This window comes from Syngnathus acus, chromosome 21 (assembly GCF_901709675.1).
Source record: "Syngnathus acus chromosome 21, fSynAcu1.2, whole genome shotgun sequence".
Classification (NCBI taxonomy): domain Eukaryota; kingdom Metazoa; phylum Chordata; class Actinopteri; order Syngnathiformes; family Syngnathidae; genus Syngnathus; species Syngnathus acus.
In genome coordinates, this window is record NC_051105.1 from 898,249 (window position 1) to 925,558 (window position 27,310).

Genomic DNA, 27,310 nt, shown 5'->3' on the forward strand with positions numbered 1-27,310 from the left:
AGGTTTTGTCTTTTTCGGTTGGTCTTGCGACATTGAATGGCAAAGCGCAGCGCTGACAACCGGCTCTTTGGACGTCCTCCGCTATTGTAATTAACTCCCCCCAAATCTGCCTGTCACCTTGCGCTATTGTGCTTGTTACAGGATGGCTTTTTTTTTCTTTTTCTCTGTCTCTCTTTCTCTACTTAGTTATTACTTAGGAGCCGCTAAATATAGCTTTCCCCCGGGCTGCCGGCATGCTAACGCTTCCGACCGAAGCCAGATGTGGGCGATTACACGGCAGCCTGCGGGCCCGCTCTCTCTCCTCAACCGGTTAAGATGATGTCAAAGGATAATACGCGACTTGTACTTAAGCAAAAAAGCAATAAGGAATTGGACACAAGCTGGGATGCCGCTGTGACAACCCAATTCGCTCGGTTAAGCTACGGCGCCTTCATCGGGCCGTGTTTGACCGACACGTCAAAGGAAATGGAAATAGGCTTGCATTTTCTGATTTATTTGAGGACGCCAAATGACCCTTCAGGAGAAAATTTCAGCAGCGTGACCTCTGAAACATGATCAGGGGGGTAAGCAGAGCTGCGTTATTGGCTGCACTCATTTAGAACTGCCTCCTCAAAATAAAATAAATAAATGAAAAAATACAAAAATAAATAGTCGTTTTCTGCAGCCTTAAATGGAATTGAACAGCCAGAGAAATCAACTTTGAATGTCACACAATTTCTACCAAATGAAAAAGTTGATGGAAACGACACGTTTTGGTATTTGATGATTATGTTCTGTCAATGTGTGCAAGCGCTTCTTCGCATTCATATCAAGTCATCTCGTTTGGCTGCCAACGAGCGTCCAATCGTCACCTAAATGCGATACGCTATTAAAGTATCCGGCAAATGAGGCCACCCCTGCATAATTCAAATTAATCTTCTTAATCAAATACGATGATGGAACTCCTACGAACTTTCAAGTGGAGATTTAAGGGGATTTTTTTAGGCATTGGCCAATGACGAGTGACCTCATTTGAATAAAATCGCTTCACTTGCAGACCTCCAGCCTTGAATATCAACCAAGATATTTTCAGGCAAATTGAGGAGTGCTGTGCTGCTTTCCGTCTTCAGGAGTTAAGCGGGTATTCATCATTTTCCCTAAAGTGCTCGCCATTAAACCACCGCGTAAAAAGTTCCACCGTACCCGGCCGGCCACAGACTTCGAGAATGAGGGACTTGTTGCGTGTTAGGTCAACATAACTTAATTGACAATTTCTTTTTTTTTGTTTTTAAACGAGTGAGATAAAATTGTCACGGTGGCGTTTGAAAAGACATTTATTCAGTGCCTTGAAGATGAGTACAGCTCGATGTGTTAAGATGAAAATGAAGAATAAAAACGACAGATTCAGTCGAGCATCAGTTGCACTAAAGTTGGCTTATCACCAAAATATTGCTTTTTTTTTTACCTTTATACAAAATCCCAACACAGATTAAAGTCAATCACTTGCTCTCGCTTACAAAAAAATGATTTAAATTGTATTGAAGGAAAATGTCCAATGAATACTGGCGGTGTCAAATAAAAGCTGCACCGGAAAGCACTCGTAGCAGCAGAGTGCGTCGTTAACATCAACATTTAGATTCAACGGAAGTGGCCTCTTTTTAAATGGAAAGCAGGCTTGGTCTCGTTGCAAGGCACAGTGATGGAGGAAAAGAAAAAAAAAAAAAAGCATTTGGGCAAGCTCTAGTTTCATTTGTTTGTCCTTATAAAACTTCATTTCAAAATAAATATTTTCTTTCAATTTAAAACAGTATGTGCTGTACCCAAAAAGTAACCCACAACTCAAACGTCAAATGGAAACAAGGGTGGAAATGATCAATACATCAAAAAAATACATAACAGGATGGAGATAACATTTGGAAAGGCAAACGACATTGCAAGTAACACACACAAAAATGGATACAATTGCTCAACGTATTTAGTGTTTGGGTTGTTTTTTTTCCCCAAACCTTCGACGAAAAAATGTGGCCCCGAGACAAAAAAGGAGATCTCTTTGGCGCTGAGGGAGGGAGGGAAAGAAGCACGCCTCCTCTGCCAGGCCCGAAAAGCTGCTGCTTACGACGGAATGGAAAGAAAAACGACGGCGACAAGGAGAACAAAGCCAAAACCTGCTCACGTCCTCACGCTTGGGAGCGTAAGGTGGAGGCGTTCTCGATGCACAGGACAATGTGGGCGTTGGAGCAACTGCGCGAGTGGCGCTGCAGAAGGCGGCCGCCGGTCAGGGGCGACGCCAGCCCCGTCACCGCCTGCTCGCCCGCCCGCCACGTTTCGCAGTAGTGGTCCGTTTGCCTCTGGCCTCTGTCGCTCGACCCGTGCCACACCAATTTGTGGGGCCTGAGGGAGAGCACAGAAACGTTGGCCGTCGCCGTGCCTTCAGACGTGTACACGGGTATACCGTCGGCAGAAGCAGTCACTATTACATTCTTTGCGGGGCGGCGTATCAAAACGTAAACTAATAAATAGATAAGTCCATAAAATATTAAGAAAATCAAAGAAATAAAATCAAAAGAAATAAATGATGTTGACGGCCGACCGGTCCATCGAGGCCTTAAGACTCACCAAGCGCTGTCCCTGAGAATATCCCTGCCGTCAAAGGAGTAGATTGGTACGTTGTTTCTCATTTGGCTGGCCTGGTCGCCAAAGATCGATTCCCAACTGTCAAACAGCACTTGATCCTGCATGGGAGAGAAGCAAAAAAGATCCCATCAACAGTGTCAAAATCCACACAAGATCCATTCTTTGAAGCATCAATTGGTGCAGTTTGGGTGTTTTTCAGCACCTAGCAGCTATTTTTCTTTTCTTTTTACCGCAGATCTTGCATGGCTCGCATGCAAATGGCGGCTCAAATAGCCGGCCGGTCGCATCTCACCTTCAGGTTGACAATGGGCAAGGTGTCCCTGTCCGACCTGCGGACAATGGTGTAAAGGTCTTGGAGCTTGGAGGACAGGAAGGCTCGGAAGGTGCCCTTGAGGCCCACGGCCCGGGCCTGCTGGAAACACAGGAAGTCCGCTCCGCGAATTCCTCGCATGTTCCCACTTTGAGGGGCGTTCAGGGCGATCAGATGGAGCTGATGAAGCAGAAGTACTTGGTCAGGCACCTTCAAGATGACACCAGAAATGATTGTTTTCTGTTTGCTCAGCGCCACTCACCCCCTCTCCCGATTTGTCCAGATGGAGCGAAGGGTGCGCTAGGGGTCGCTGGGGAGCGACGGGTCGTCTATCCTCGGCTTGTGCCGTCGCCCGACCGCCATCCGTCTGCCCCGAGCGCCGCTGGTCTTGGAATCGGGGATCGTAGCGCGGAGGGTAGCGAGGCTCCGGCGGCGAGCGCGAGGGCGGTTCCATGGGTCGCGTGGCGGAAACGCTCTGCGAGTAGTGGCCGGCTCCGTTGCTTTGGTCGTGGGACTGCGGGTACGAGATGACAGGCGGAGGCTGAAGCTCCGCCACCTCGTTTTCCTTGAAAGAAGAAGGAATGAATATCGAATGCATTTGCACATTTTCTGGCAGCAGACTCACCGAATCTCTGAAGAAGGGCTGGTAATCTCCAAGCTGACCCCCAAAAAAAAACATATTTCTCTGATTCATGGAATTTTCTCCAAACAAGCTTTTTTCTGGAGCTGGAGCAAATGAAGCGTACCATGACTTGGCGCAATCCATCGCGGACTCTCAAATAGAGGTCGGCTTTGTCCAGGATGTAGACGAGGCTGCCCTCGGCCTGCCGTCTGGCAATGGCCAGCATGGTGTCGTAGGACCTGAGAACTGTAATCTGCGCGGGCGCCGACGACCCAGCCATCAGCAATCAGACTCTCGTGCCGATGGATCAATTAAAGACTTACTCCAGATGAGTGTCCAGGACTTCCAGGTGGGCCAGGAGGACCGGGAGGTCCCGGTACACTGGCAGCTTGAAATGGAAACATCTTCGTTAGCTCTCCGAGTGCATCTCGGCCTCGCGCTTATTTCGAGCGACTCACTTTGACTCGGCCAAAAGGCGCCAGGCAGCGAAGGAGAGGTCGCCGGTCCCGGTGGTCCAGGCGGTCCGGGAGGACCTGGACGCCCATCGTAACCGATCCCTGCTTGACCGGGTGGACCTTGAGGTCCGGGGGGACCCCTTATGGAATCTCCCTTTGGACCCTAAGAGAAAAAAAAAAAAAAATTCAGACTTCAAGTCTCCAGCACGACGATGCTCTTTTCAACTCACGGGTAAGCCTGGCTTGCCAGGAGGCCCTTGAGGTCCTCCAAAACGAGGGTCATGATATCTACTGGGCTCTCCCTTTTCTCCCTTCACTCCCGGGTCTCCATGTTCTCCCTTCAGCTCATTCTGGGGAGAAAAAAAACAAACAGTTTAGCATTGTAGCTGAGCTTTTCATCGGCGTACAATATTGTAGCAATGAGCTTGATGGCTTTGTGTGCTTTACCTTGAACGTGTGAATATCCAAATTGGAGACTGTTCCTGAAAATAAAAATGTATTTTGGTAAACATGCAGCGTCACGGACGTTATCATGTGACGTGTATTTGAAATCCAGGATTTACCGGGGACGCCAGGAAGGCCGCGTTCGCCCTTTTCTCCTTTAATGGCTGTAATAAAATATGAGATACAAAGTGCGCTATGAAACAATATTGCACAGGTAACCGACTTTGCCACTGCGTTTTCTCATTTTGGCGTATTTTGGGTTTTACGGGCTCATTTGTCAAATGGAGGAAGACTTGACGGATTAATCTTGCGACAATGGAGCCTTTTCTCCTGCTCGGGCTGAGTGAGCGATCTGGAAAAACGTTTTTGTCTCCGGAAACTTTAAAGCTTCCTTTAATCTTCCTTCTTTGACAGGATCATCTACTTCTTCCTAATAAGAGAACCTGCTCATTTCCAACTGCCATCATATAACAGCTCACAGCAGAAGTCACGCTTCAATGTTATATGATGGACGATGGAATCGTAACGGAGACGTTTGGAACATTCAATGTCGGGTTCCTCAATCAAGTTCATCTTTTGCTAGCTGAAAATTGTGACATGACAGTCCAGGCTAAAAAAACAAGCTGGCTAAATTGGACCTCCTGCTGAGATCTGGCAAAGGATTCATACCTGGATAGTTCCTGGAGGTGCCATCGTAGTGCTGTGAACAACAAAATTGACTTTAGGCTCGTCGGCTGCTTGCAGCTTCAAATGATTTGGTGACTCACGCTGAAGCGATCCAGGGGGCTCGAAGGTCCCGGCGGTCCCGGCGGTCCCGGTGGGCCAGGAACGCCCTGATGGAAGAAGCAGACTTATATGTTACGACTTTTCACTAAAACGTTGAACAGACCATTACATTTTGTTTTGAATGACTTATGATTTATGAAGCTGAAAAAAACACTTACTGGGTATCCAAAGCCAGAGCTCGGCTCTCCTTTCTCCCCCTTGTATCCGTTGACACCAGGGCGACCCTACCGGAAGCGAAATGTTTTTTTTCGGTCAAACATCATCATCAGCTGTGTACAAAGAAAAAAAAAAAACAATTGACTTACAGGTCTCCCAGGCATTCCGATCTCACCCTTAATCCCTTGAGGTCCATACGGCCCCTACGTGGAACAAAATACCGATTACAAATAACAAAATAATGACTTAACTGCTGTGTTGCAAAACAACATTTTTGACACGGTTATTTTAGTACCAACATGAAAAAATATATAAAAGGTGTCAATGCTTACAAGTGGTCCCACAGGTCCGGGAGAGCCCCGATCTCCCTAAAGGTCGAGTAGAAAGACATCAGAAAAGCAAAGCGAAAACACTCGAGAGACAAATGCCGAGCTGGCTCACTTTCAGAGCCGTGGAAAAGAGCGGACCCCCGTCGGGGCCCACGACCACACCCGGCTCGCCTTTCTCGCCCTGCAGAGAGAACCGCCATGAGATACGGTACCGTACGCCGTCAGTCTTGGACCGTACCTTGAAGCCGTAACCGGGAGGGCCCGGGTCTCCCGTGTCACCCTTTGGACCCATTGGACCCTAACAGGACCGCAAATTTAAAACGTGTTGGGATCAGAATCCCAACAAGATGGAACAGACGCAAGCGTAGCGCCAGCGACTTACGGGAAATCCGGCTCGACCCACCACGCCACCTCCTCCCTTGACACCAAAAGAAAAAAAGCATTTGATCAGGTGAGGCGCGATTCACCAGATTTTATTTTGAATACACACCTGAGGCCCAACACTGCCGACGACACTGTCAAACTGCAAACACAGGGAAGACAGTCAAATATGGTGGATACCTCCAATCTTTGGTGACTTTGCTTTACATTGTCCGACGGTCGGTAGACCATCTGTCCCGGCGGTCCGGGTGCGCCGGGCGGTCCGGGGACTCCATTTCCATCACGGCCCGGTTCCCCCTTAAACAAAGCGCCCGTGCAGGTGAGATAATCGTAAAGCCGTAGAAGATTACAAACACAAGACGGCGTTTATCGCTGGAGAAATGATAGTCACCCGCTCTCCTCTGTCGCCTCGGTCACCCTTTGCTCCCTGGAACATTTAAGAATCAAACAGCAGACGTCAAGACAGCAAACAAACGCATACTCCAGTCCAAAAAGATGAAAGACCTGAATTCCGGGGAAGCCGTCCAATCCCGGTTGGCCGTCTCGTCCTTCGGGACCCTGGCTGCCCTTCTGACCCGCCAGGCCCGGCAAGCCCGGTTTACCCTGCCAGGATTCAAGTTGGAGTGTGTGGAGAATAGGATGGGGCCATAAAGTTACTTACCGGAAGTCCCGGCAGGCCAGGTGGACCCTAAGGGCACACATTTGATTGAGTCAGAAACATTCTCCACTTTTGCATTTACTGCCACCAAATGAGGGCGGGTGGGCACCCAGTTTGCTGTTGAGTGATGCTTTGATTCGGATTCTATTTTTGAACTGGGTCAGCTTGAGTCACAAATTGTAACAGGTGGACTCAGAACCACGTTTGGATGCTCTCTTTACAATTAGTCCGCTGTTCGTTACAGTCTCCGAGACCATTCCAATTTATGTTCAGAAAATATTTCATGGCGTAGAAGAACGATTTTGATGCGTTGGTTGAAATGCAGTACGCGGCTGACCTGTCTTCCTTCAGGTCCTCGGACACCAGGGAGCCCATTTGAGAAAATGCCACCGGATCCCTCCATGTCATCCTTCAAACAAGGACAAACCATTCAAACGTTGGCGCTAGAATATTTTCATTTAGCCAGCCACTTTTTGCCCGTCCAGTGGAATCCACTTATGTGGTTTGGCGAGAACTTACAAATCCAACACGGGATCTTGGTCCGGGTGGCCCGGCAGGTCCAGGTGGCCCGGCTGGTCCCATCGGTCCGGGTAATCCGGCCAACCCAGGCTCCCCTGTTGGTCCGGGTAAACCCGAATCCCCTTGAGCTCCCTGTTGAATGGACGGAAAAAGATACAAAAAAACCAGGGAATGATTCCAGGAAAGAGAAAAATGGCAGCCGGCTGAAAACCATGAACTTCAAATAGATGGTTGGATCAATGATATGAATGAACTAAATCTTTACCTTCTGTCCAACTGGTCCCGCATGACCAAGCACACCAGAGTCACCCTAGAATAAAAGAGAATATTACAAATAATGTTAGCATTAAATAAATTCATCAAGGGAAGAATGCGTGAAATGACCTTTTCTCCTTTGGGACCAGGCGATCCAGGATTGCCATCCACGCCCGGTAAACCAGGCAAGCCCTGCAGGCCACAAGTTCACGTCACGGGCGGATCGTCAAAACCAGGGGATTCTGAAAGCAATGTGTCGCCACTTACAGGTTGGCCATCTTGTCCCGGCGGTCCGACTCCTCCCGAACCCGATGGCGTGTTTGCCGCGGCAAGACCGGGAACACCGGGTGGGCCCGGTGGGCCTGGTGGGCCCGGCAGTCCCTTCAACAAAAAGCAACACCAAATGACATATCAATGCGGCACAACTGAGGAATAGCAGAAAAAAATCCCGGTAAGACTTTTCCTCACTTACCCGAACTGATTCCAGATCAGGGAATCCCGAGCCTTCCATGTCCACATAAGTCTGCGAGACGTCCATTGTAAAGTTACATAGGCGTAATCAATGACGACGTGCTCGTAACTGGAGATGCATGCACTCACAGATCTGGTTCCCGGTCCGGGTGGTCCTGGAGGACCCGGTGGCCCCCTGGGACCAGGCTGACCATCGCTGCGCTCTCCCTGCGCGCATCACTCCCATTAGAGTCCCGGGCCAGACTTCATGACCACTCCTTCGCCGTTCAGCTTACCTTCTCTCCTTTCAGTCCAGGATCGCCGGGGGTTCCTGGGAAGCCCGGGGGTCCGGCGGCACCCTGAATTGAGAGACGATGAAGAGAAGATGCCAAATATGCTGTGCAGGTAGTTGAAAGCAACTCACCTTTTTTCCATCTTCACCAGGATCGCCCTGTGGAATTATACAGGCAGAGATGAGTCCACTGGCCACATACCAGTTGGCCCCATCAAAGAGGACTTGTGATGGAAAATGGACTCGTTCATTGTTTGTATACAAATAGTTGTGTTGCTTCGAAAAACTGTTTACACAGCTATCAGAGCGAGTTTCTTTTTTTCCAAACTCACTGGTTCTCCGTCTTCTCCCGGTTGACCCTGGGCACCGGGGGCACCCGGTGGTCCTCGAGCACCAGGAACGCAGGAAGCGTCGGAGCCTTCTTTGCACACGGACACCTCTGCTGCCGGTCCCGGAGGCCCCGGGGGGCCAGGGCGCCCGGGTTCTCCCTTCTTTCCTTGGTAGCCAAAACCTGCGTTGCCCTAGAAAACAAAAAGGCTCAAGCGTGTTAGCATTAGCAAGCAGGCGCAAAATAAAGATTCAACTCACCTTTGCTCCCTTTTCTCCAGGTCCTCCCTGAAGAAGGATGAAGAAGAAAACAGCAATGTCATGAACGTTTTTCTTAAATGCACAAGGTTGATCAACATCTGCCAAGGTCAAATTCAATTGGAGGTGACACGTCAATTACACATGACAACATTACAATATCCTGACATTTCCCGCACCTTCCCCCCTGAAACTCCGCCCTGCGCTCTGCTGTATCCGGCATCCCCTTTGGGCCCCACTGCACCACGCTCCCCTTTTTCTCCTCGGTCGCCTTTCTCTCCTCTGGCCCCAACCGATCCTGAAGGGACACCAAAAACACAATCGGATCATGTGGAGTCTTCTCAAAGGAGACCAAGCCCAAGTGAGGTCAAGTGTAATCTGCTGGGAGACGTTCATGAGGTGACACCAGGAAGAGTGCAACAATCGTCCTATCCACTAGATGGTGAGCTTCGCCAGCAAGTAAGTCGCTTCCCGGGCAGGTGCTGTGTGAAGTTGTGTGTCAGCTCGCTCACCTGCGTGTCTCACAGCCGACGTCTCCTCTTGCCTGGCGACCGGCGGTTGCTGAATGGGCCTCAACGCAGGCGGCGCAGTCTGCTGCTAATGTAAAAACACGGTCTATCGATCACTCACTGATAGTTGACCGGCAGGAACATTCAATGGTCTCCACACTGACAATCAGGTTGTTACTCATAAACCAAAACGTGATGACTCAGCATTAACGCCCAAGCCCCACTGCGATCAAACTATTGTTCACCCATATGCGCAGTTTGTCCTAATGCCTCTTAAGACCTTTCATGCAGTGGTGATGTCATTCATGCACGGTTTGCTCTCCAATCCTACAAACGCACAGAATGAACCAGAATTTTTTTGTTGTAAGCAGCTTTATGGATGTAAATAGCCCCGAAATGCACCAGGCAGGAGTGGCAAGCAACAGGAGCAACTGATGACTCATTTCAGCTCCTTTGTGTAAAAATGGGGAGGCGAGGAAATGATCGAGCCCACCCACCCGAGCCCACCCGGCCTTCCAAACACACACATGTTGTTCTTCACCTATGGCGTTCCTCCATTGTCATCTGCAAAGAATGTACATAAAAGAGCGTGCAGCCCAAGCGGGCAACGTGGAGCTCTTGTTGATAATTAACCAGTTGTCTTCGGGGCCCCCCTGGCCCCTGGTGTCGCATAGCAACTGCTACGCTAAGAATTCCACACAACAATTATTGACTCTAACTTGACATAGTTAATAACATGATAAGCCACTCAGCCGTGCATTCGTCATAACAGGGGGCCTGAAATGAGCTGACAGTGTTGAACCGCATGACCTCCAAAGTTTCAAAGCAGACGTCCGGTTTCCTTGGTGAAAGAGATCCCACAGCGTGAATGCAAGTTTACACTCTTGCGCATCGCGGTCACTATACGTAGTCGTGAGAGCATACTGGTGTTTTTTTTCTTGTCTTCAAATGATGTCCGATTTGACGGAAAATCAATCATCACCTGACGTCAGTCACATGTGAGGAGGACACGAATGACATTGTCAAAGATGTCGTGGGAAACGCATCCTCAGGACAAATTCCCGCATGACAAAATGGAAAGTCTGACTGAACTCCCCTCATCGTGTTGCATTTGCCCTAACACGCCCGACCGAGTTGTACAGACTGGAGAAGTTCCAGTGCCTGAGAACAGACATTACGGTAGGCGGGCATTTGGTGGCAGCTGTTCTCTTCAATAGCACCTTTGCTGATATGAATGCTCGTAAACTGGACAGAGGGAAAACTCACAGGTAAAAGTGACGGAATCAATGCAGAATTTTTAATGTCTAGACATGAGGATTTCTGCAAGCATAGCAGCCCCGCCCACTACACGCATGTGTGTGCAGTGGCATGGGGGACTTGTTACTTATCTTTCCAGGGTGGGAAGACATGAGTGAGTATTGGTGGAATTTGATGGTGTGGCAATGTGAACAAGACACAAAGCAGAGAGAGAAGAGTTGGTGACGAGAGGAAATCACAGTGGGCAATATAAAAAAAAAAGAAAAAAAAAAAAGATTTTGGCATGGAAATTTTTAAATTTTAAAAAAAATTAGCAAGTGGAGTCCCACAGGGTTTTGTACTGGGACCACTTATTTCCTTATTTGCTACACTTTTTTGGCACTATTTATCTTGTATGTGGATTGCCTGCATTTATGGCCAAAGCAAATTTTGACTTAGATAATATTGCAACATTTTTAAAAAATTGTAAACAACTTATTGCTCAATGTAAAAATGTGTTTACAACGGTCTATCCATAATCTCAGAAATGTCTCAACAGGCCTTAAACATGAAGCAAAGCTAAGATCAGCAAAAAATGCAGACCATGACAGCGAGATTGTCTGGCCAACGAAGCAATTTTCATCTCTTCTGCATATCAAACCAAAGCGGGTCCTTACCGTCCAGGTGTGTTTTTCCATGGATGGTTTCAACCGTCTGCCTTCCGCATCACCGCTTCCGTCTCCCGAGCTCTGAGACAGACAAACACGCAGAACACATTTCCTTTTTTGACCATTTTACTTTTTGAAGGCCTTGCACATGTGCAAAACAAATGTTCTGCCATCATATCGCTCATCTGGAAAGTGGCATGGCCATTGCCACCTGCTTGTAAATATGTGACACGCTCCTACTGGAGCGCCGAAAGTCACTTTGTCAAAGATGTTGTTTCCCCTGGAAAACAGCTGTGAGTGAGGCCATCATTTGCAACCAAAGAAACATCCTGTAATCACAAGCCTGTCATTTCAACTCGGAATGTGCCCCCCCCCCTCCCGAGTGGAATACAAACAACACGTGAGGCTCACTTGACAAGCCGTCCGTTAGACCTTCAACCGGGACGGTCGTGCTTTGAGTGCTCCACGCAGGTTAAACAGCTGCGGGTTGGGGCGCCAAGATCAATGGCAGCCTGCGGCGAGGCGAGGCACCAACCGTGACAAGAATGCCGCAAGACTGTCAAAAGCTACAACTCGAACTCAAAATGAAGCAATGAAGGAGGCCAAGACAGGGGCACGCTGGCAAAAAAATTGGCCATTAGCATAGCAAAAGTAGAAAAGAAAAAACGGACACATTTTGTGCATTGTTTTGATGGAGACAATTACGAGTACATTTAGAAAATATTCACCTTCATTGACAACTTGTTCCAAATCATATACTACGTGTAGACCTGTCATTTGCCATCAGTGATTGGATATAAAAGAAATAGTTTGGGGACTCACCATGTCTGAGTCGTCGTCGTCTGAGTCGTCGTCGTCGTCATCGGCTTCTTCGCAATGCCTCTCGGCCGCACGGGGGTCTCCCACCACCCTCAGCTCGCTGATCACGCCCTGGTTGAAAAAGGCCAAATTAATAATAATAATAATAATTATAAAATCAAAATAAACAAGCAAAATTCACGGAACAACTAATTGTCCACACACGGCACGACAAAAACAAATTGCCACTTGACAATTTATTGCTATCGTTTGACTTAGCAGTAGAAGTTGCCAATGTCTCCGCCGTGAACTTTTCAAAGGACTGAACTTGAACTGAACTTGCTGCGAGTCCACCTTTGGGTGCAAGCTTTTAGCGGCCAAGGCTAAGGAGCGGTAACTCCTTAACAAGCCGGTTCTGCAGATGTCCGGGTCAAACGAGGTGCCGCAAACAAATGAAAGAGGTTAATTAGACGGCCACGCCGAGAACCTCCAATTACCCGCACGCAGACAACGTTTGGGCGGCTGCCGAGATGATTTAGCGCAGTCGCCCCACGCTTAGGATCAGGCTAATTTGAGCAATGAAATCAAATGAGGAATTCAGCTGCAATGTCTCGCACGCTTGAGTTGATCCCCTGCGCCTCGTTTGGATTAGCGCTCTTCATATTCCAAATCCCGTATTGTAACAGAATTCTTTCTACATACCAGGAACTTGTTTGGATCCGAGCCTCCGGCCTGCCCGACAAAGACCCCGGCGCCTGCTTCCAGCGCCATCTCATCAGGGGACCTTTCGATGCGTTGGACTTGAGGATCTATGTTGCAGTTGAGGTAGAACATGACCTTGTCGTCCTTCACCGCGAGAGCAAAACGGGTCCAGGTGTCCCTCAGAGAAGGGACGGTGAACCTGGCGGCCTCGTAGGACAGCTCAGAGTCGGGCTCCGTGTAGTACAGGATGACGTTCTGGTTCCCGCCCTGCACGGGTGACAGTTTGACGCCCACATACATGATCTTCTGCGTGGCGTCCGTGACGGAGAAGATCACGCCGCCCCGATCGGACGTAGGCTTCAAGTTGAAGATGAGGGAAAAGTCCCGGTAGAACGGGCTGGGCAGGTGGGCGCGAGCCAACTGGCCCGTGTTGACTTCGGGGTCAAACACGTAGCCGGGAGTGGAGTCAGGCCCGTAAACTCGTGCGATGTCACTTGGAGGAGGATCCCCGATCAGCTGCAGGAGGGTGACGCCGCCGTCTTCTAGAAGGAAGGGAAAACGTGGACGTGAAAACACGCAAAAGGCTTGCTGGAATGGAGGGAGGGAGATAGGCAGGGAGGGCAGCGTGCCAGGCAGGGCACAAGGTTAGAGTCGCTTGTAGTAGCTGGTTAGTATTGTCGTGTGTCTGATGGAAGATCACCAAAGCATTTTCAAACGGAGAAAGAACGACAAGGGAACACAATCCACATCGTCAAGACCAACGAGACACGTGAAGAGTTCTCCATAACGTAAATACGTACGGACCCTCATTGGTTTGGAGCGAGATTATTTATAAGTTTTACATTGCGGTGTTTTGATTTTGCAAGGTACATAAATGTAACCATGCCAGGATACAAACGGTGTCTTTTGAACTAATTCAGCCAAACAAGACCAGTTTGATGGAAACCAAAGCAAATCTAGGGCTTTTCTCTGACATCCATTTTTTGTGAAAACACGTTGCCCCGAGACAAAAGTAAAGAAGGTCCCTGATGTCTACTGAGTGACACTGCGCCATTGTTCGCAGTCCATCAACTGGGCCCCATGCACCTATGACCTCATTCCTCCCTCCCTCCCTCTCCCTGGGCGACTGGTGACTGACGACATTATAAACGAAGCGGGCTTAAGCTAACAAAATATTTACAGAGCACGGTGTGTATGTGTCTGACATCCGACTTCAGACCAACTTGTAGTACTTATTACAAACACGGATGCCTGCCGGTGTTTTGACAAAACACGCTTTGACACGGGACATCACTCGAAGATTCTCATTCTTTGAAGACAAGCTTTGGTTTACCGCCCGGCGACTGGTTTTCAGGCTTCGCTGGCGGGTTCAAAGGCTCCCCGCCGCTTCATGTGCTGGAGATCAGTGGAGCTTTGTTGAGATCCTAAACACGCAAGGTGTTTGGCCCGACCCGGGGGTCCCGCTTTGCTTTGTGCTCGACAACCCACGACACAAGGCTGAATATTCTGGCATGCTGTTCCGAAAGCAAACTTTTCCATCGGCGCTGGCAAAGAAACAAGTCGAGCCTTTGCAAGACAGCGAGGAAGGCAACTTTACACTGTCTGAACAACTGAATGTTTTCCTGTTTCATCAACATGTTTTTTCTCCCACAAGATAGCCAACACGAGAGACGCCAAGTAAGCCATTAGCATTTTAACGGCATTCTCAAGAACCTTTGTTAACCAATGACAGACCCCCCCCCCCCGAGGTCAGTGAATGGAGTAACGCCAGGTTTATGGTGCTCGTTTGTCTTGTCGCTAAAGACTCTTCCTTTTCTGACGACTTTCAAAGATGGAGCATCTCCCAATGAAGAAAAGTTGCATGCAGCCTGAGAGTCCATCTTTGGGGTTGTGTGTAATCCATGGAAAACCCTTCAATCATCTGGAAAGTCTTTGGGTTGTCATATCCCACAGACCTTCTGACATGGACAATATTGCTTTCAGATCAGATCAGCCTCGGGTACACGACTTCCTCAGTTCTCAGAGAGTGTAACACGAGCCCTGGGATAAGATGACTTTCTGGCAATCAAAAGCTACGACTGCACTGTGCCCATAAGTAGCACCCCTCTGAGAGCCGGTCCAAAGCAAACACAAATAAAGACGCTTGTGGGCGTTTTTGTCGAGCGATCCGATCTCAATCTTTGTTCAATGGATCCTTGGGCTTTTCAAATTGCTGGGAGAGTGTCCAGAGCCGCCCGGCAACTAAATATATAAACACATGGAGACTTTCCGCTAAGAACGAAGATGGGCGACTGAGTTTAATGGGCCAGATATGTTTTTTTTATGAAGAAAGGTCTGCATGTACCTGGAGACCAAGACATGAATGACTTTCCATCGAACAACCAGATGTAATCATGTCCAAGTCGAAACATCCTGTCTGACAATCCCCACCAGAGTAAACAGATCACATTCACAGATTTTTTTACATCCCATCACATGGCTGAATATTTCTGTGCTCATAAGTCTCCCACATCCATGTTTGTGCTTGGTGGCCCCATATCTGCTCACATTCTAAGATGATAGGCTGTAATTAAATGCTCTTGGGAGGTGGCTATTAAGGCCCCGAAGCGGAGAATGTACTCCTCACATCTACACGGCGGTTGTAAACTTAAATTGGGTTGTTTCCATCTTTCCAAGCAGTCATCAATAACTGACAAACTTGAGTTGCCATAAAACCTGCGCAGCATTTCATATGAAGAACTACCTGCCTGCCCACTTAGTTTGTCAGCACAACAAGCTGTGAGAAAGATAGCGATGCTGTAAAAAGACCGACTGATATCACGTGAAGGAGGAAGGCGTGGCCGCAGTGGTTTGGAGGCATCACGGAAACACATTCTACTCAAGTGGATTGCAAAACCTGCCACTAAACATCTCAATCACTGTCTTACTTTTAATGAGTGGCATGCGTGATTTTCATCCAGCAGATATATTTTTCATTGGGTTAAGATTACGACCATCAATCAATTGTATCTCCAAATACGATTACAGTCGCATGCCACGGATGAACCCGGACGGCTCGTCATCACCATGGGCCATTATTTCAAAGCAGGATCTATTTCTAACAGCCAAAGACAGCTCAGCTGCACTCTCAACTTGCAGACGTCCAACAGAAAGCTTCGGTCATGCATTGACATACGATGAATCGGACATGCGGTTGTAGATCTTACGTCATGTGTGTGTGATTTCAATGGGCAAGGGAACACAAGCATGCAAAAAAAAACCTGCTTGCAAGGCTTGCATGCTTTCATCGAATGGCAATCCCGTTAACAGCAATGCGGTCAGTACTCTTCCTCTCCATAAGGGGGGCACCCGGGTGAGGTGGGGCGGAATCTGTGAAGCGTGTGTAAATTGGGTTATAACTGCAGACAAACTAGGAAGGTAGGGCTTTTCAAAACGGATCCAAAACTGGTACCTTTGCAATTAAAAACCGACAATCACTGATACCCATCATCCTCCTCTTCTGGAAGTTGGTGGCACTCCACAGGGAGTCGTCCCTCGTCCAGGAGTGTCCAGCAACTGTCCCTTAAACCTTCACAAAAGCTTTGGCAAGGCAACACCGGAGCGCAGCACTTTGGCAGCGACAGGAGACAGAAGAACTCCTCCAAACCACGGTGGCACTTCGACCTCAACAACCAAGCCCAGTCGTTGAGGAGGACTTGGATTTGATCCAAGTCGGTCTGGTTGAGATGATTAGGCACAACAAAGCTTTTGCCAAGCATGGATGAGCAAAATGGAAGAGAAGTATCCACCAATACGCAATGGTGGCTTTTGCTAATTGGGTACACTTTTGCCAAGGCTTTGTTGCCTTTTGCTGGCGTCCAACGATCAGCAGCTACAAAGGCGTGAGCGCCCTTGAACGGACTTTGCGATGTTTGCGTTGAAGGACGGCTAGGCGTGACAACCCGGTTTGTAAGTAAAGCCTGGCGATTGAGTCGGTCCTGGATGCTAAGAGCTAAACCGGCTCCGTCTGGATCTGGTTGTGTATGAAACGTGGCGGGTGTTCGGAATGTGGGAAATGACACCTGCTGATTGTGTCTGGCGGGGTTAGGTGGATTGATGTCAATTTCCGCTGGTGGTGTAACTTGTCGCTTGTCCTCAGGTGCCCGCAGAGTCCCTGAAGATTTGCTCAAGCTACCGCGACCGAGATTTGGGCTTTCTTCAGTCCCACGACTACCGCTGCTACTTTTACGAGTTTGAAATTGCGAATGATGAACTTCAGAGATTCCCCTGTCCATACCGTCAAACCCGTGAAAGTACCCGGGAATGATCGATTCAAACAACCCTGACTTTTCCAATCCAGATCCCTCAACAACTTCCTCTTTTTTTGCAAATTCAGATTCAGACAAACGAGCGGAATGCGACTGTCCAAATGTAGAGCCAACTTTTGAAACATTTCCTGTAAAACTTTCACGATTAGCGGTCGATCCCCCGGGACTCGTACTGAAGGAATAGGGGCAAAAGACACAAAACCCGCCTAGCCACAATAACAGATACGCTCACATCTCTTTGGATAAAGTATATAAGCAGACAAGTATATTCATGGAATCAACCAATAAAGCAGACATAACTACACATTCTTTGATGCAAGATAATAACAGAGGTTGCTACAACTTTATGATTCAATATGTATTTCTGTGCACTGCAAAATAAATGTATTTTGATATGTTGCTTACATAGCTTAATGACCCTTAAGGAACTGTGTAATGCATGCCTGATGTTTGTTCTCTAAATCATGGACACGGCCAGAGTCGTCTTGACCGTACAGTACTTGATTATATCTTGTGTTTTGATTAAACGTCATATGTCGCCTAATGCGAGACGCCAGCTTTTAGATTACTACTGAACGCTCTGCACAGAGGGAAATGTTTTGCCTAACAGAAAAGATATGGTGGAAAGCATGATTAAACTAAGAATATAATGATGTGAGCAAAGACATGAACTAACTTTGCATAGTCAGGGAACAGTAATAGATTAATGATGTTACAGCCAAAAAGCTCACATTAATTCGTACAAAATGACAAAAGTGAAAGAATGAGGTACGACAGCATATGTGCAAGAATGGAGGAGAATGTTTACAGGAAGGTCACTCGGAGATAAAAAAACAGCTGGTGCCAGAAGGAGACAGCCAAGGACTCGGCCAAAGATGATCACCAAGGCCGAAAGACACACACACCGAATCTTCCATAACCAGCACCCACTCCCATGGAATCAAACTCTACTGCGAACTCGCCCCACCCCAACGACTCATCACCCATCAAACGCGCCCCACACCAACTGAATATAAGCTGACCAAAGAACCTTGAACGTTGCCTTTTCTGAATGGAGACTTTCTGCTCTTGAAGGGCCCAGCGCTGTATTGTACTTTCCTGAAAACAGAGCTTTCTTAACAAGAATTATGATTGAACTCAACCAACCTGTGTAAGTCTAATTTCTGCTTCAGTGTCTTTGCATTTTCCTAAATCTGAAGAAATTAAACGAGCACGCAGTGAGGGAATTGGATAACAGGTGATTGGCAATGGCTTTTGCCGTGAGGCGCAGATAGCGCTCCCTAAATTGTGGACCAAAATCCAACAGTACCTTTTAGCGAAGCTGTTTCATTTCCGGTTGCACTTGTGCTCGGGGAAATCTCTGTGGTGGCTTTGGCTGCTGTTTGCTGGAGCGCCGCTGTAGGCGTGACCGTAAGCGCTTGAAGAGCTTCGGTCGTCACCTGCCAAATCCTCTCGACGCTTTCCTGACCGCTTCTTTCTTCAATGACCTCTGGCCCGGTACTCGCAATACTCTCGCTTGGCATTTCCCCGCTACTCGTGGGACTGCCGGACCCTTCGTGATCGGCCAAAGGGGGCAAAGCGGTGGTCCCAGTCCAGGGCCAAAACCAAGCATCAGAGCAGACCACGCATAGGGTCAACAAAAACAAAATGTCCCTTTGGCTCCTCATCTTGGGTACACATCCACCTGTTTGATTAGCGGAGTCCCCGAGTGAGCTGTGACATGTCCTGGCAGCCGCTTGCCTCCACACACACGCAAAGCACACTCACACACAAGTACACACACCGCAGTATCTGGTCACACACTACTCTGCTGAGAAGACAAGTGAGGAGAGGAGCCCATTGAAAATAGTCAAAGGGGGGAGAGAGCAGGAGGAGTTGTGCTCCTTATTGGCTGCCCACGCCGTATTTCCTCTGGCGACTCCTCCTCCTTTTGTCAAGGCAATGAAAAGTGACCTACACCTCGTGGAGGCTTCTATATGATGTGATGTGATGCCGTTCAAGTGCTCTGAGCGAGGCCTCACGTTCTTGTCCGGACTGGTTTGTCAAACGAGCCACTGGGATGAGTTGACAGAGAGCCTCAACATCACTGGCAAGTAGCTTAAGCTCTTTTCAGCATCACAATGAGCACCGGATGGAAGCCAGAGCCATCAAGACACAAACGTTGACATGAAGGACCAGTCCTGACAGGAGACATTTTTTATAGTGACACCGTTTTTGAATTGATTTGATCAACATTTCAATTGTATTAATGGTACTGCTCCTGACACTAATGACAATCTTGAAATGTTATAAAAATGAGTGTCATGAAAATAAAAAAGTTTTGTTTTTAGTCCAATCCAGAAACAAGGGAGAGAAAAGACACACTCAGGCCAAGTTTTCTTGTGAGCAGACTCAATGAGCCGCATCACCGTTTGCCAGTGTGCGAATCTAACTAGACAACATATTGGTGGGCCGGCCGGGTTAATCAACATTTTGGCCTGCATTCTAATGATTAGCCTCAAACTCCCAGAATTCCTTTGGTTCGCACAAATCCAATGCAGGTTTGCAGAGCGTTCAAGAGAAAACATTTACAGGGGAAATTAGAGGCCAGTTCACTTTGGCGTGTCCTCAAAATATTCCACCAGCAGCTCATATTTGGAAAAACCTGCAAATACATTTTGGATATATATTTTTTTAAGCACTGCTTGGAAAACACCTAAAGCTTGTCATAAAAGACAGCCCTTTCAGGTACAAAGTAGCAGAGTCATTACAAGTACACAAGTTGAGGATTTCCTGTTTTGGAGAGCCACGTTTGGGTTTGAAAGAGCTAATTGCAGCCTCGACACTTGAAACATTCCCTGAGTCAAACCGAGAAAGAGACAATGTTTGACTGTCCTCCATCACGGTTTCAGACCCCCCCCCCCCCCCCCCCCCTTGAAAACATTAAATGGGGGGGTTGTCATGCCTGAGTGAGAGTGGGGCTAAAATGTAATTGCTTCATGTGCCAGCACGTCGCATGTTCACAGCTTCCCCTCTCATTCGGTTGAAGAATGACTTTTTTCCCATGGACCTTCTTTCAATTGAGTTCAAATGTTGACGACCCGCTGAGAGGGGGACGCTCTTCCCCGCGGGGACACCTGCGCTTTGGAGGGGTCGGCTAACGTCAACACAGCAAAAGAGGACTACATAATGGCTCAATCGCATTGGCACCGCATGTTGTTAACATGAAATGTTTGTGGAGATGTTTGAGCAAAGGCTCAAGACAAGTTCCAAGCCACCCCCAAAAGAATGAAACTTGAATGAAACAAGACTTGAAAAGAGTCTGCCGGCCGGCCGGCATCAAGGGGAATGAATGACGGGCTAATTACTACAAACAATGGAAAATCATCCAGCCCAGGTCAAGGACAGCAGCTCATCTGACAAGTTATTCCATACTCGTTTGGGTATTGAATTTCATTTGCAGAGTTGACATTTAAATGGGTCAAATGTAGCACAACTTTAATACTTTTTAATAGAGGATAAAACCCAAGCCTCTCTTAATTTGACCCATGGGGATAACAAAACATACAAAATTTGGATATTTTAAAACAACAGTTATTGGACGTTTTGTCTACTGGAGGTCGCACTGACGACGAGCGCTTATTTGAAATTGTCACTCGGACGCCTGATGACAATGATGCACTTGGTTCCCACGTTTTGGGAGCAAAAGTAAGCCTACTCCATATTTAGGACTACTTCTGGGAGAAAGATTTGGAGACGCTCAGTATTGCAAAATGTCTGTCAAGAGAGCTTGGTTTGATGGTATGTGCATGGACACACTTGGACAGCACCAGTGCGACACCCGCTGAGCAGCTGTACGCTTTTCCTTTGGGGTTCGGCCCTTCGGCTGCTGTCCAAACAGAGACGCACGATTGAACCCAGACAAAGGCTACGCAGATTGAAAATACAAAAACGCTTGTGTCACATCTCTGGGGCACTTCACCCCCCACCTCACCGGTGTTATTTCAGCAAGCAAGGGTCAGCGACCTCTTGCCGCGAGTCACCATCTCGGGCGCTTTTACGAGCTCCGAGGCGCTGGCTTTGAAATGACGCACGCACGCACGCACGCACGCAGACGCTCGGGCGTGTAGACACACACAAACAAAAAGTCCGACTACAATCGCACAGCATGTCGCGGCCGAGGCGCACAGTCAACACAAACACGCCAGCATATGCTCGAAAGACAGAACCGCTGCTCGCCCGCCGGGACTCCAGACACGGAACTCGGGCCAAAATTGGAGACTTTTGTAAATATGTCATGTGTGCACCAATAATTGCATGTCTGTTTGTACAATCCTTTTCATCTGACTCCAAAATGTTGAGAATGTTTTTGTGAACGTTTGGAAACAACTGTTCATGTCATGGATCAAAATGTCCCTTTTGAAAATTTGGGTTTGAGTCATTTCACGCTTGACCTTACATAAACATGTTTTTACTTTAACAAATAAGACTGAGGAAGGACGAATCAATTATTAAAAGATACGCAAGTGAGAAACACCTGACGCCTTGGCTCAGTTCAAACTGGAAAGCGTTGAAGCCCGAAGGCGAGAGCTGTTGGGAAATGTCTCCCTCTGCTGGCAACAAGCGGCCCTGCTCAAATACATCAGAAAGGCAAGCTTGGTCTTGTCTAAAATGATCAATACAGGCCTGCGACAAGTAACTGATGCATAATAATACAAATAATATAAATTAAAAATAATTTGATGAAAGTGTGCATGTAACACAAACTAAAATGCTTAAACACTTCAATGTCAAAAACACAGTTAACACAGCACCAGTCGAAAAAGTTTAGAAGATAAAAAGATGTGCTTGATGTGTGTTAGCAACATTTGCAGCAACAATGGCATCAGCGACCCCAAATGATTCTATCTCGCCAAGACAAATTTATACAGGTGCTGGGCTCCAAACAAAAAGACACCTGGTGAAAATCAAACAGGAAAAAAAAACAACTGTCCACGCCAAACGTGAGATAAAGCACTCTGTGGAATTGGCGATAAGATACAAAACGACATCATGCGGTTCCCGCTGTGGTCAGAGGAAAAGTGCAAATCTTGATTTGGTGCTACAGCTTGCCCATGCATGATGATGTCACAGCGCACAGGAAACCGCAAAGACGTGTGCTGCGGGGATTAGGTTTCCCCGTTTGACAGATCAAGCCCTTAAAGCTCCTTAATATCAAACATGAAATGACATTCAAAAGGTGAACTTAAGCCGCCATGCTGCATCATGCCCCCCCCCACCCGCCCGACGCACCAAAGGCCAAACGCAAAGCGCTGACTTGAGCAAAAAGTGGAGAGGAGTCTCCTCCTAGCGGCGCTTTCAGAGCAGGCAGCTTCAAGACATGCCGGCGTCTTCCACTTTGAACACAATGACTCATGTGCGGTTATCATGATGACTTTGGTCAGGGTTTTTTTTTTTTTGGGATTGCTCTCCCATTAACATGCATTAAGTCAAGATTCCAAACCTACTGATCTACTTTTGCTACTCAGCATTTTCAAAGTCACTTTTCAGTTCTATTCCTGTTCTTCAGCATGCACATTTTGCGTTCTACCACAATTGCCGTGCTTTTTTTTCTTCTTTTCTCCAGATTTATTAATTTGTTCAATATCTCGGGGTTATTGACGCACGTACAATATTCTTTTGACATCAGAGTGCTTGGACTCTGAGGCGAAGGCTTTGACAAATCATTGACCTGCTTTCCAGACTCTCCCACACCTGGAATCCAGGCAGAGTCGAACAGGAGCAAGGGTGAGGGGCTCGCTTGCATACAAATCGACCCAAATGCAGCAGAGTGAGAGAAAATAGCCACCAGCTACATTTGAAATTTTCTCCATGCAGCCATTGGGATTCTCAATTTTTTCTCCTCGTTTGGGTGGGACCCAACAGCGGTTGGACTCCGAAGATCAGATGGGGAAACTCTCCGTGGGGGGGATAAATGACTGACAGGATGTTCTGGTCTTTGAGACTTGCTGTATTTACATGACTCATTCTTGTCCATATCCTGGCTGACTATTTGGCAGCGGGTTAAGGTGAGCTCACTGGAGCAGCAACTATGCAAAGGAGCTGCGCTTTAGCACCTGAAAGACAAGCCCAAACCTTTTTTTTTTTCCTCCGACCACACTGGCTCTTGTTTGATGCCAAGCACCGTGTTTTATAAGCCCATAAATATGTCAAGGCCGTTAAGTAAACAATGCTTTTTTCTGCCATAACTAATGAGTGACTGACCTGCTGAAGGAAGGAAAGAAATCAGCAGACATTTCAAATGCATGTAAACACCTTCCTTCCTTCCTTCCTTCCTTCCTTCCTTCCTTCCTTCCTTCCTTCCTTCCTTCCTTCCTTCCTTCCTTTTTTTGGGGGGGGATTAAAACAGACAGCCAGACTATTTGGTTGGGGACTTGGTGATGATGGCAGCTTACGTCGCCGCTTTCAGCTGGTTTTGTGTTTGGACAGCTGTTGACGACAACGCTTCCGAAAATCAAGAGCAGCGATCCCAAGTCCGTCGACTGTCGGGGATTTAGATGGCAACCGGAAGAGCGACTGCGTCACGCATCACATCGACTCTATTTGTCCCCAAGTCCCATTTGTTTTTCAAGCCGAGTTTCCCCGATTAGACAATCCCCGGGGGAGAGAAATGTACTTTGCGCCAGATTCTTTACAGGCACATTCGAGAGTATGTTTGTTAAAATCCCCCTTTCATGTAAAAGTTGGCTTGCAAGTGGAGAGGCGCAATTCACACGATAAAGCATCATCGGCTTCTCTTATGTGATTTGTTTTTTTTTCCAGAGAAGGGGTAATTGTGCTCACGGCCCACATGATTGAGAATTTCCTGTCACACACTCCGAGGCTCTTTGGCCTTTCTTTCCCGCTCCAAACGCATGTCGTGAAACAGTCAGACGAGACGAGTTGGGAATGTTGGCCCGGGTACAAACCAGCGTCCCTTTGTCACCGGCGGACTTGACGCCTCGGCAGGGATTTATCTTTATGCCTTTGAATGGCGCAAGAGACCCCAGAAAGATCTCTCGTTATATTACGGGAGAAAATTGATGTGCCAAACTCTCTGACAGAGTTTATTTCCGCTCCCTGAAGCATGCTAAGATGAGTAACATGTTGCTGTGCAGTTTTCCAGCGTGAATCAGCGACGGCAGCGACATTTCTTGCAAACAGATGGGAAGAGGGGAAATCCAGATGTGGACCAAGAATGGCCGTCGGAGCCTTTCCTTCTTATCTCAAGTCTGGCTATCGGGAATATGTTGCCAGTTACATGGAAGAAGCTGAGTTGACGATAAAGAAAAGCTAATTTTGTATCACAAATAAAGTAACAATGGATTCATTCATGCTTCACCGCAGACTTTGTTGAACATTTCCCTGACACGACTTTCTGCTCCAGCAAAACATGTGACGGCAAGATGTTCAATTCCGAGCCAGCCCCTTAGGTGAACTCGACAAAGGGATTTCCAAAAAGGAAACTTCAAAGCCGATTTGAGCTCGGCGGCTTTCGGAGGAAGAACATTGATTAGCGGGAGGAAATGCCGTGTGATTGCCAGAACTTGATGGGCAGAGGTCCGAAAACGCAGACGGCGTCATCTCACTCAACTGCCATATACAGGAAAGACGACCCAGCTGAAGTTTTCATTGTATCCTGCACAGATTCAGGACATCCTCAGCCCCAAAACCCAACCGAGGACTGCAGTAGAGGAAACTGCATCTCGAGTTTTTTCCTCAATTCAGTCCAGATAAATTCAGGTATCAGAATATTGCCAGGGACTTTTTGGAGTCAACTACTCCACAAAAAGGAGCGTTCCGGAAAAAAAAGAACCAAACCATTCCTGTGGGTTTTAAACAAAGGCATTTTTGGAGGGGGTGTGATGAACTTCACATGTGTCAACCTTCTCGACGCACTCCAAAAACCATTGCCGAACGTGGAGGTGGAGAGCGAGATTGTAATATTTTCAGCAGACCTTGCTGGATTTCCTGCAAGTTGTTTTTGAAAAAGGAGGTCAAGGGAGCCTCTTCGGTAGCGAGGCCAGGCCTTGCTTGGAAATTTGCATCGCTTCACTTTGCAGTTGAACTACCTGAACGGAAAGATGCCTTCAAAGGACATAAGACACATTTTCAAAGCTGGCTAAAGCGCAACAAGAGGAAGCCTCGCAAAGGACACAATGTCGCCCTTTCAAGTCCGCGTCTCGTACTCATTATTTGTCTCCAGTTTATGAGCGGGTCCGAGGAGAAAATGCCAGGTTGGAAGGGTGTGGAGGCACACTTAAGCGTCCACGGCGCAACCTTGAATGACTAGATGGGGCCGGACGCCTCCTTTCATCACTTAAGACAACCAAGGAAGGCTGGAGTGACGCACGAGCCGGCAAATTGCTACCTGCAAGGTTTTTTCCACATTTCCTTGCTAGCCAATACCGACGCAGACGCGAGGGTTCGACAGACCGCAAAGGCTTATCGATAATGGGACCGTGAGGTGGCGCGAGAGTCCCACTCAAGCTAGTGGCCGTGGCATCCAGATGCCCGTAGAGAAATGGTCCCCCAGATATATGTCACTTGTTGGGGGTCTGGCTGTGGCACCTTGACAGGACGGCCAAACAAAGAAGATTCCAGTTGGGCTGTGTTTCATTTGGGGGGTAGGTAAAAAAGGGATCCGTGGCCATTATCTGCATTCTCCACTACCTCTGACTATTCACCAAGGCGACTTCAGAGTGTGTGTGTGTGTGTGCGACCCCCCCCCCCTCATTTCAGCTGCAGCTACTGAGTTTAGGGCCATTTAGATGATTGACAGCCAGCAGAAATAAAGTCAGAAGGCGCTGACCACGTTTGCAGGTTTCCTCCGGTTACTGTCGTACTTTGCCGTGAAATCCCACGTTACGCACTTTGGGTGGACTTCAGTCTTTGTTCAACTGATGTCTGCCTCGGAACAATGGAAGATGGTCATTTGTTAAGGCAACCTCGAAAGGCACCGTTAAGTGAATTCAGAGTTTTCTTTCAACTCTTTTCTTGCTTTGGAAATAAGCATTGACAAGCTCTTCCATCAAGTGGGATGAGAGCAGACTTCTTCCTTCCCTTGCAAGAGAAAAACATCTTGACTATTAATCCATGTTTTGCCATCCAGATCTGATTTGAGAGCAGATTTTCTTGTCTTTTCCAAAGCTAGCTATCTCAATGTGTATTCAGCAAAAAATAAGATCAACAAGGACAATTAAGACAAAATAAATACAGGACCAGCAGCCACAGTAAAAAAAAAAAAAACTTCCATGAATCATCATTACTGGAAGACATTGTGACATGTTGAGTACATGCTGACAACTTCCTTGAAGTTATTGTGGAAAAGTAACTTTTGAATTGCTGCCACTTAAATAGTTGGCCTCTGCCCACCCATCCGCGCGCGATAAACGATACGACCGAGTAAATATTGGAGCCCAAAATGTGTCTAATGTGAGCTGCTTTGGATTTTGTCAGTCGGGACGTCAAACTATTATGATGAATGATTATAATTAGCCACACGTCAACTTTGTCTGCCTGTGGCTAATCTTAATTAACCAGCGATGGCTTTCGTGATTCATCTGTAGTCTAGACTCGATTTTGTGCTCGCCAATTATTGTACTGTAATTGCTTTTTGGAAACAATAAGACAAGAAAATTCTTCATCCTTTTTGTATTGTGAACAAAACACTGATAATGCGTCTGTCTCTTTGACTATGAAAGAAGGGCAATGGTGCACGTGTGCAAACTCTTAGTGGACAGTTTCATGCTTGAAAAGTTGGAGATAGTAAAAAAGAAAGATCCTAGAAATCCTCAAAGAAGCACAAAAAGTCAAGACTTAACCTTTGTGTGTCACAGGTTGCAAAAGGTAATGAGGAGTCGCGGAAGCGCTGCAGCCTGTCGGCTTCATAAATCAAACGGTCGCATTCCAAGACATGCTCATATCTAATAAAACGGAGGCCCGCCGGCCGCTTTGCCATCGCCGACGTCCACTGACAAACTTCCCAGGCTATCGGCATTCTTTGCATTCTCCTGCCAATCATGCGGGACAATTTATTGACTGACCATCGGAAAAAGACCTCGGGGCCGTACGTGCGAGAAGGACGGCAGAATCGAGGCGTTTGGCCTTTAAGGGTTAGCCACCCTCAACTCGCACAACGCGCCAAGCTAGCCACACGGCGCCCAAGTGAAGCAACTATCTGTAATTTCCAACTCCTGTCTTGTCTTGATTCGCCC

The 27,310-nt window shown here is 47.6% G+C and overlaps 1 protein-coding gene across 6 annotated transcripts in view; it reads right to left on the reverse strand.

The window, feature by feature from the left end:
- Positions 1-1,295: 1,295 nt before the first annotated feature.
- The window catches only part of col18a1a (collagen type XVIII alpha 1 chain a), a 32,382-nt gene continuing 6,367 nt past the window's right edge, over positions 1,296-27,310 (reverse strand). The window contains exons 1-41 of one of the 6 annotated variants that reach the window (XM_037239412.1): positions 18,385-18,919; positions 12,769-13,307; positions 12,091-12,198; positions 11,278-11,349; positions 9,368-9,449; positions 9,035-9,153; positions 8,859-8,885; positions 8,603-8,791; positions 8,403-8,429; positions 8,275-8,337; positions 8,129-8,206; positions 8,001-8,051; positions 7,796-7,909; positions 7,658-7,720; positions 7,539-7,583; positions 7,274-7,405; positions 7,092-7,163; positions 6,758-6,784; positions 6,601-6,699; positions 6,488-6,523; positions 6,304-6,393; positions 6,206-6,238; positions 6,098-6,133; positions 5,954-6,013; positions 5,828-5,896; positions 5,719-5,754; positions 5,536-5,589; positions 5,389-5,454; positions 5,212-5,277; positions 5,114-5,144; positions 4,564-4,608; positions 4,448-4,482; positions 4,231-4,350; positions 4,004-4,163; positions 3,869-3,933; positions 3,670-3,798; positions 3,549-3,581; positions 3,186-3,488; positions 2,906-3,103; positions 2,596-2,711; positions 1,296-2,370 (exon numbers count right to left, since the gene is read on the reverse strand). In XM_037239412.1, coding sequence (XP_037095307.1) covers positions 2,157-2,370; positions 2,596-2,711; positions 2,906-3,103; positions 3,186-3,488; positions 3,549-3,581; positions 3,670-3,798; positions 3,869-3,933; positions 4,004-4,163; positions 4,231-4,350; positions 4,448-4,482; positions 4,564-4,608; positions 5,114-5,144; positions 5,212-5,277; positions 5,389-5,454; positions 5,536-5,589; positions 5,719-5,754; positions 5,828-5,896; positions 5,954-6,013; positions 6,098-6,133; positions 6,206-6,238; positions 6,304-6,393; positions 6,488-6,523; positions 6,601-6,699; positions 6,758-6,784; positions 7,092-7,163; positions 7,274-7,405; positions 7,539-7,583; positions 7,658-7,720; positions 7,796-7,909; positions 8,001-8,051; positions 8,129-8,206; positions 8,275-8,337; positions 8,403-8,429; positions 8,603-8,791; positions 8,859-8,885; positions 9,035-9,153; positions 9,368-9,449; positions 11,278-11,349; positions 12,091-12,198; positions 12,769-13,307; positions 18,385-18,742 — 4,260 coding nt within the window. In that variant the 5' untranslated portion in view covers positions 18,743-18,919 and the 3' untranslated portion in view covers positions 1,296-2,156. Of the gene's footprint in view, positions 2,371-2,595; positions 2,712-2,905; positions 3,104-3,185; positions 3,489-3,548; positions 3,582-3,669; positions 3,799-3,868; positions 3,934-4,003; positions 4,164-4,230; positions 4,351-4,447; positions 4,483-4,563; positions 4,609-5,113; positions 5,145-5,211; positions 5,278-5,388; positions 5,455-5,535; positions 5,590-5,718; positions 5,755-5,827; positions 5,897-5,953; positions 6,014-6,097; positions 6,134-6,205; positions 6,239-6,303; positions 6,394-6,487; positions 6,524-6,600; positions 6,700-6,757; positions 6,785-7,091; positions 7,164-7,273; positions 7,406-7,538; positions 7,584-7,657; positions 7,721-7,795; positions 7,910-8,000; positions 8,052-8,128; positions 8,207-8,274; positions 8,338-8,402; positions 8,430-8,602; positions 8,792-8,858; positions 8,886-9,034; positions 9,154-9,367; positions 9,450-11,277; positions 11,350-12,090; positions 12,199-12,768; positions 13,311-18,384; positions 18,920-27,310 lie in introns of those variants that run through there. The other 5 variants (XM_037239414.1, XM_037239415.1, XM_037239411.1 and 2 more) reach the window with 5 other exon arrangements.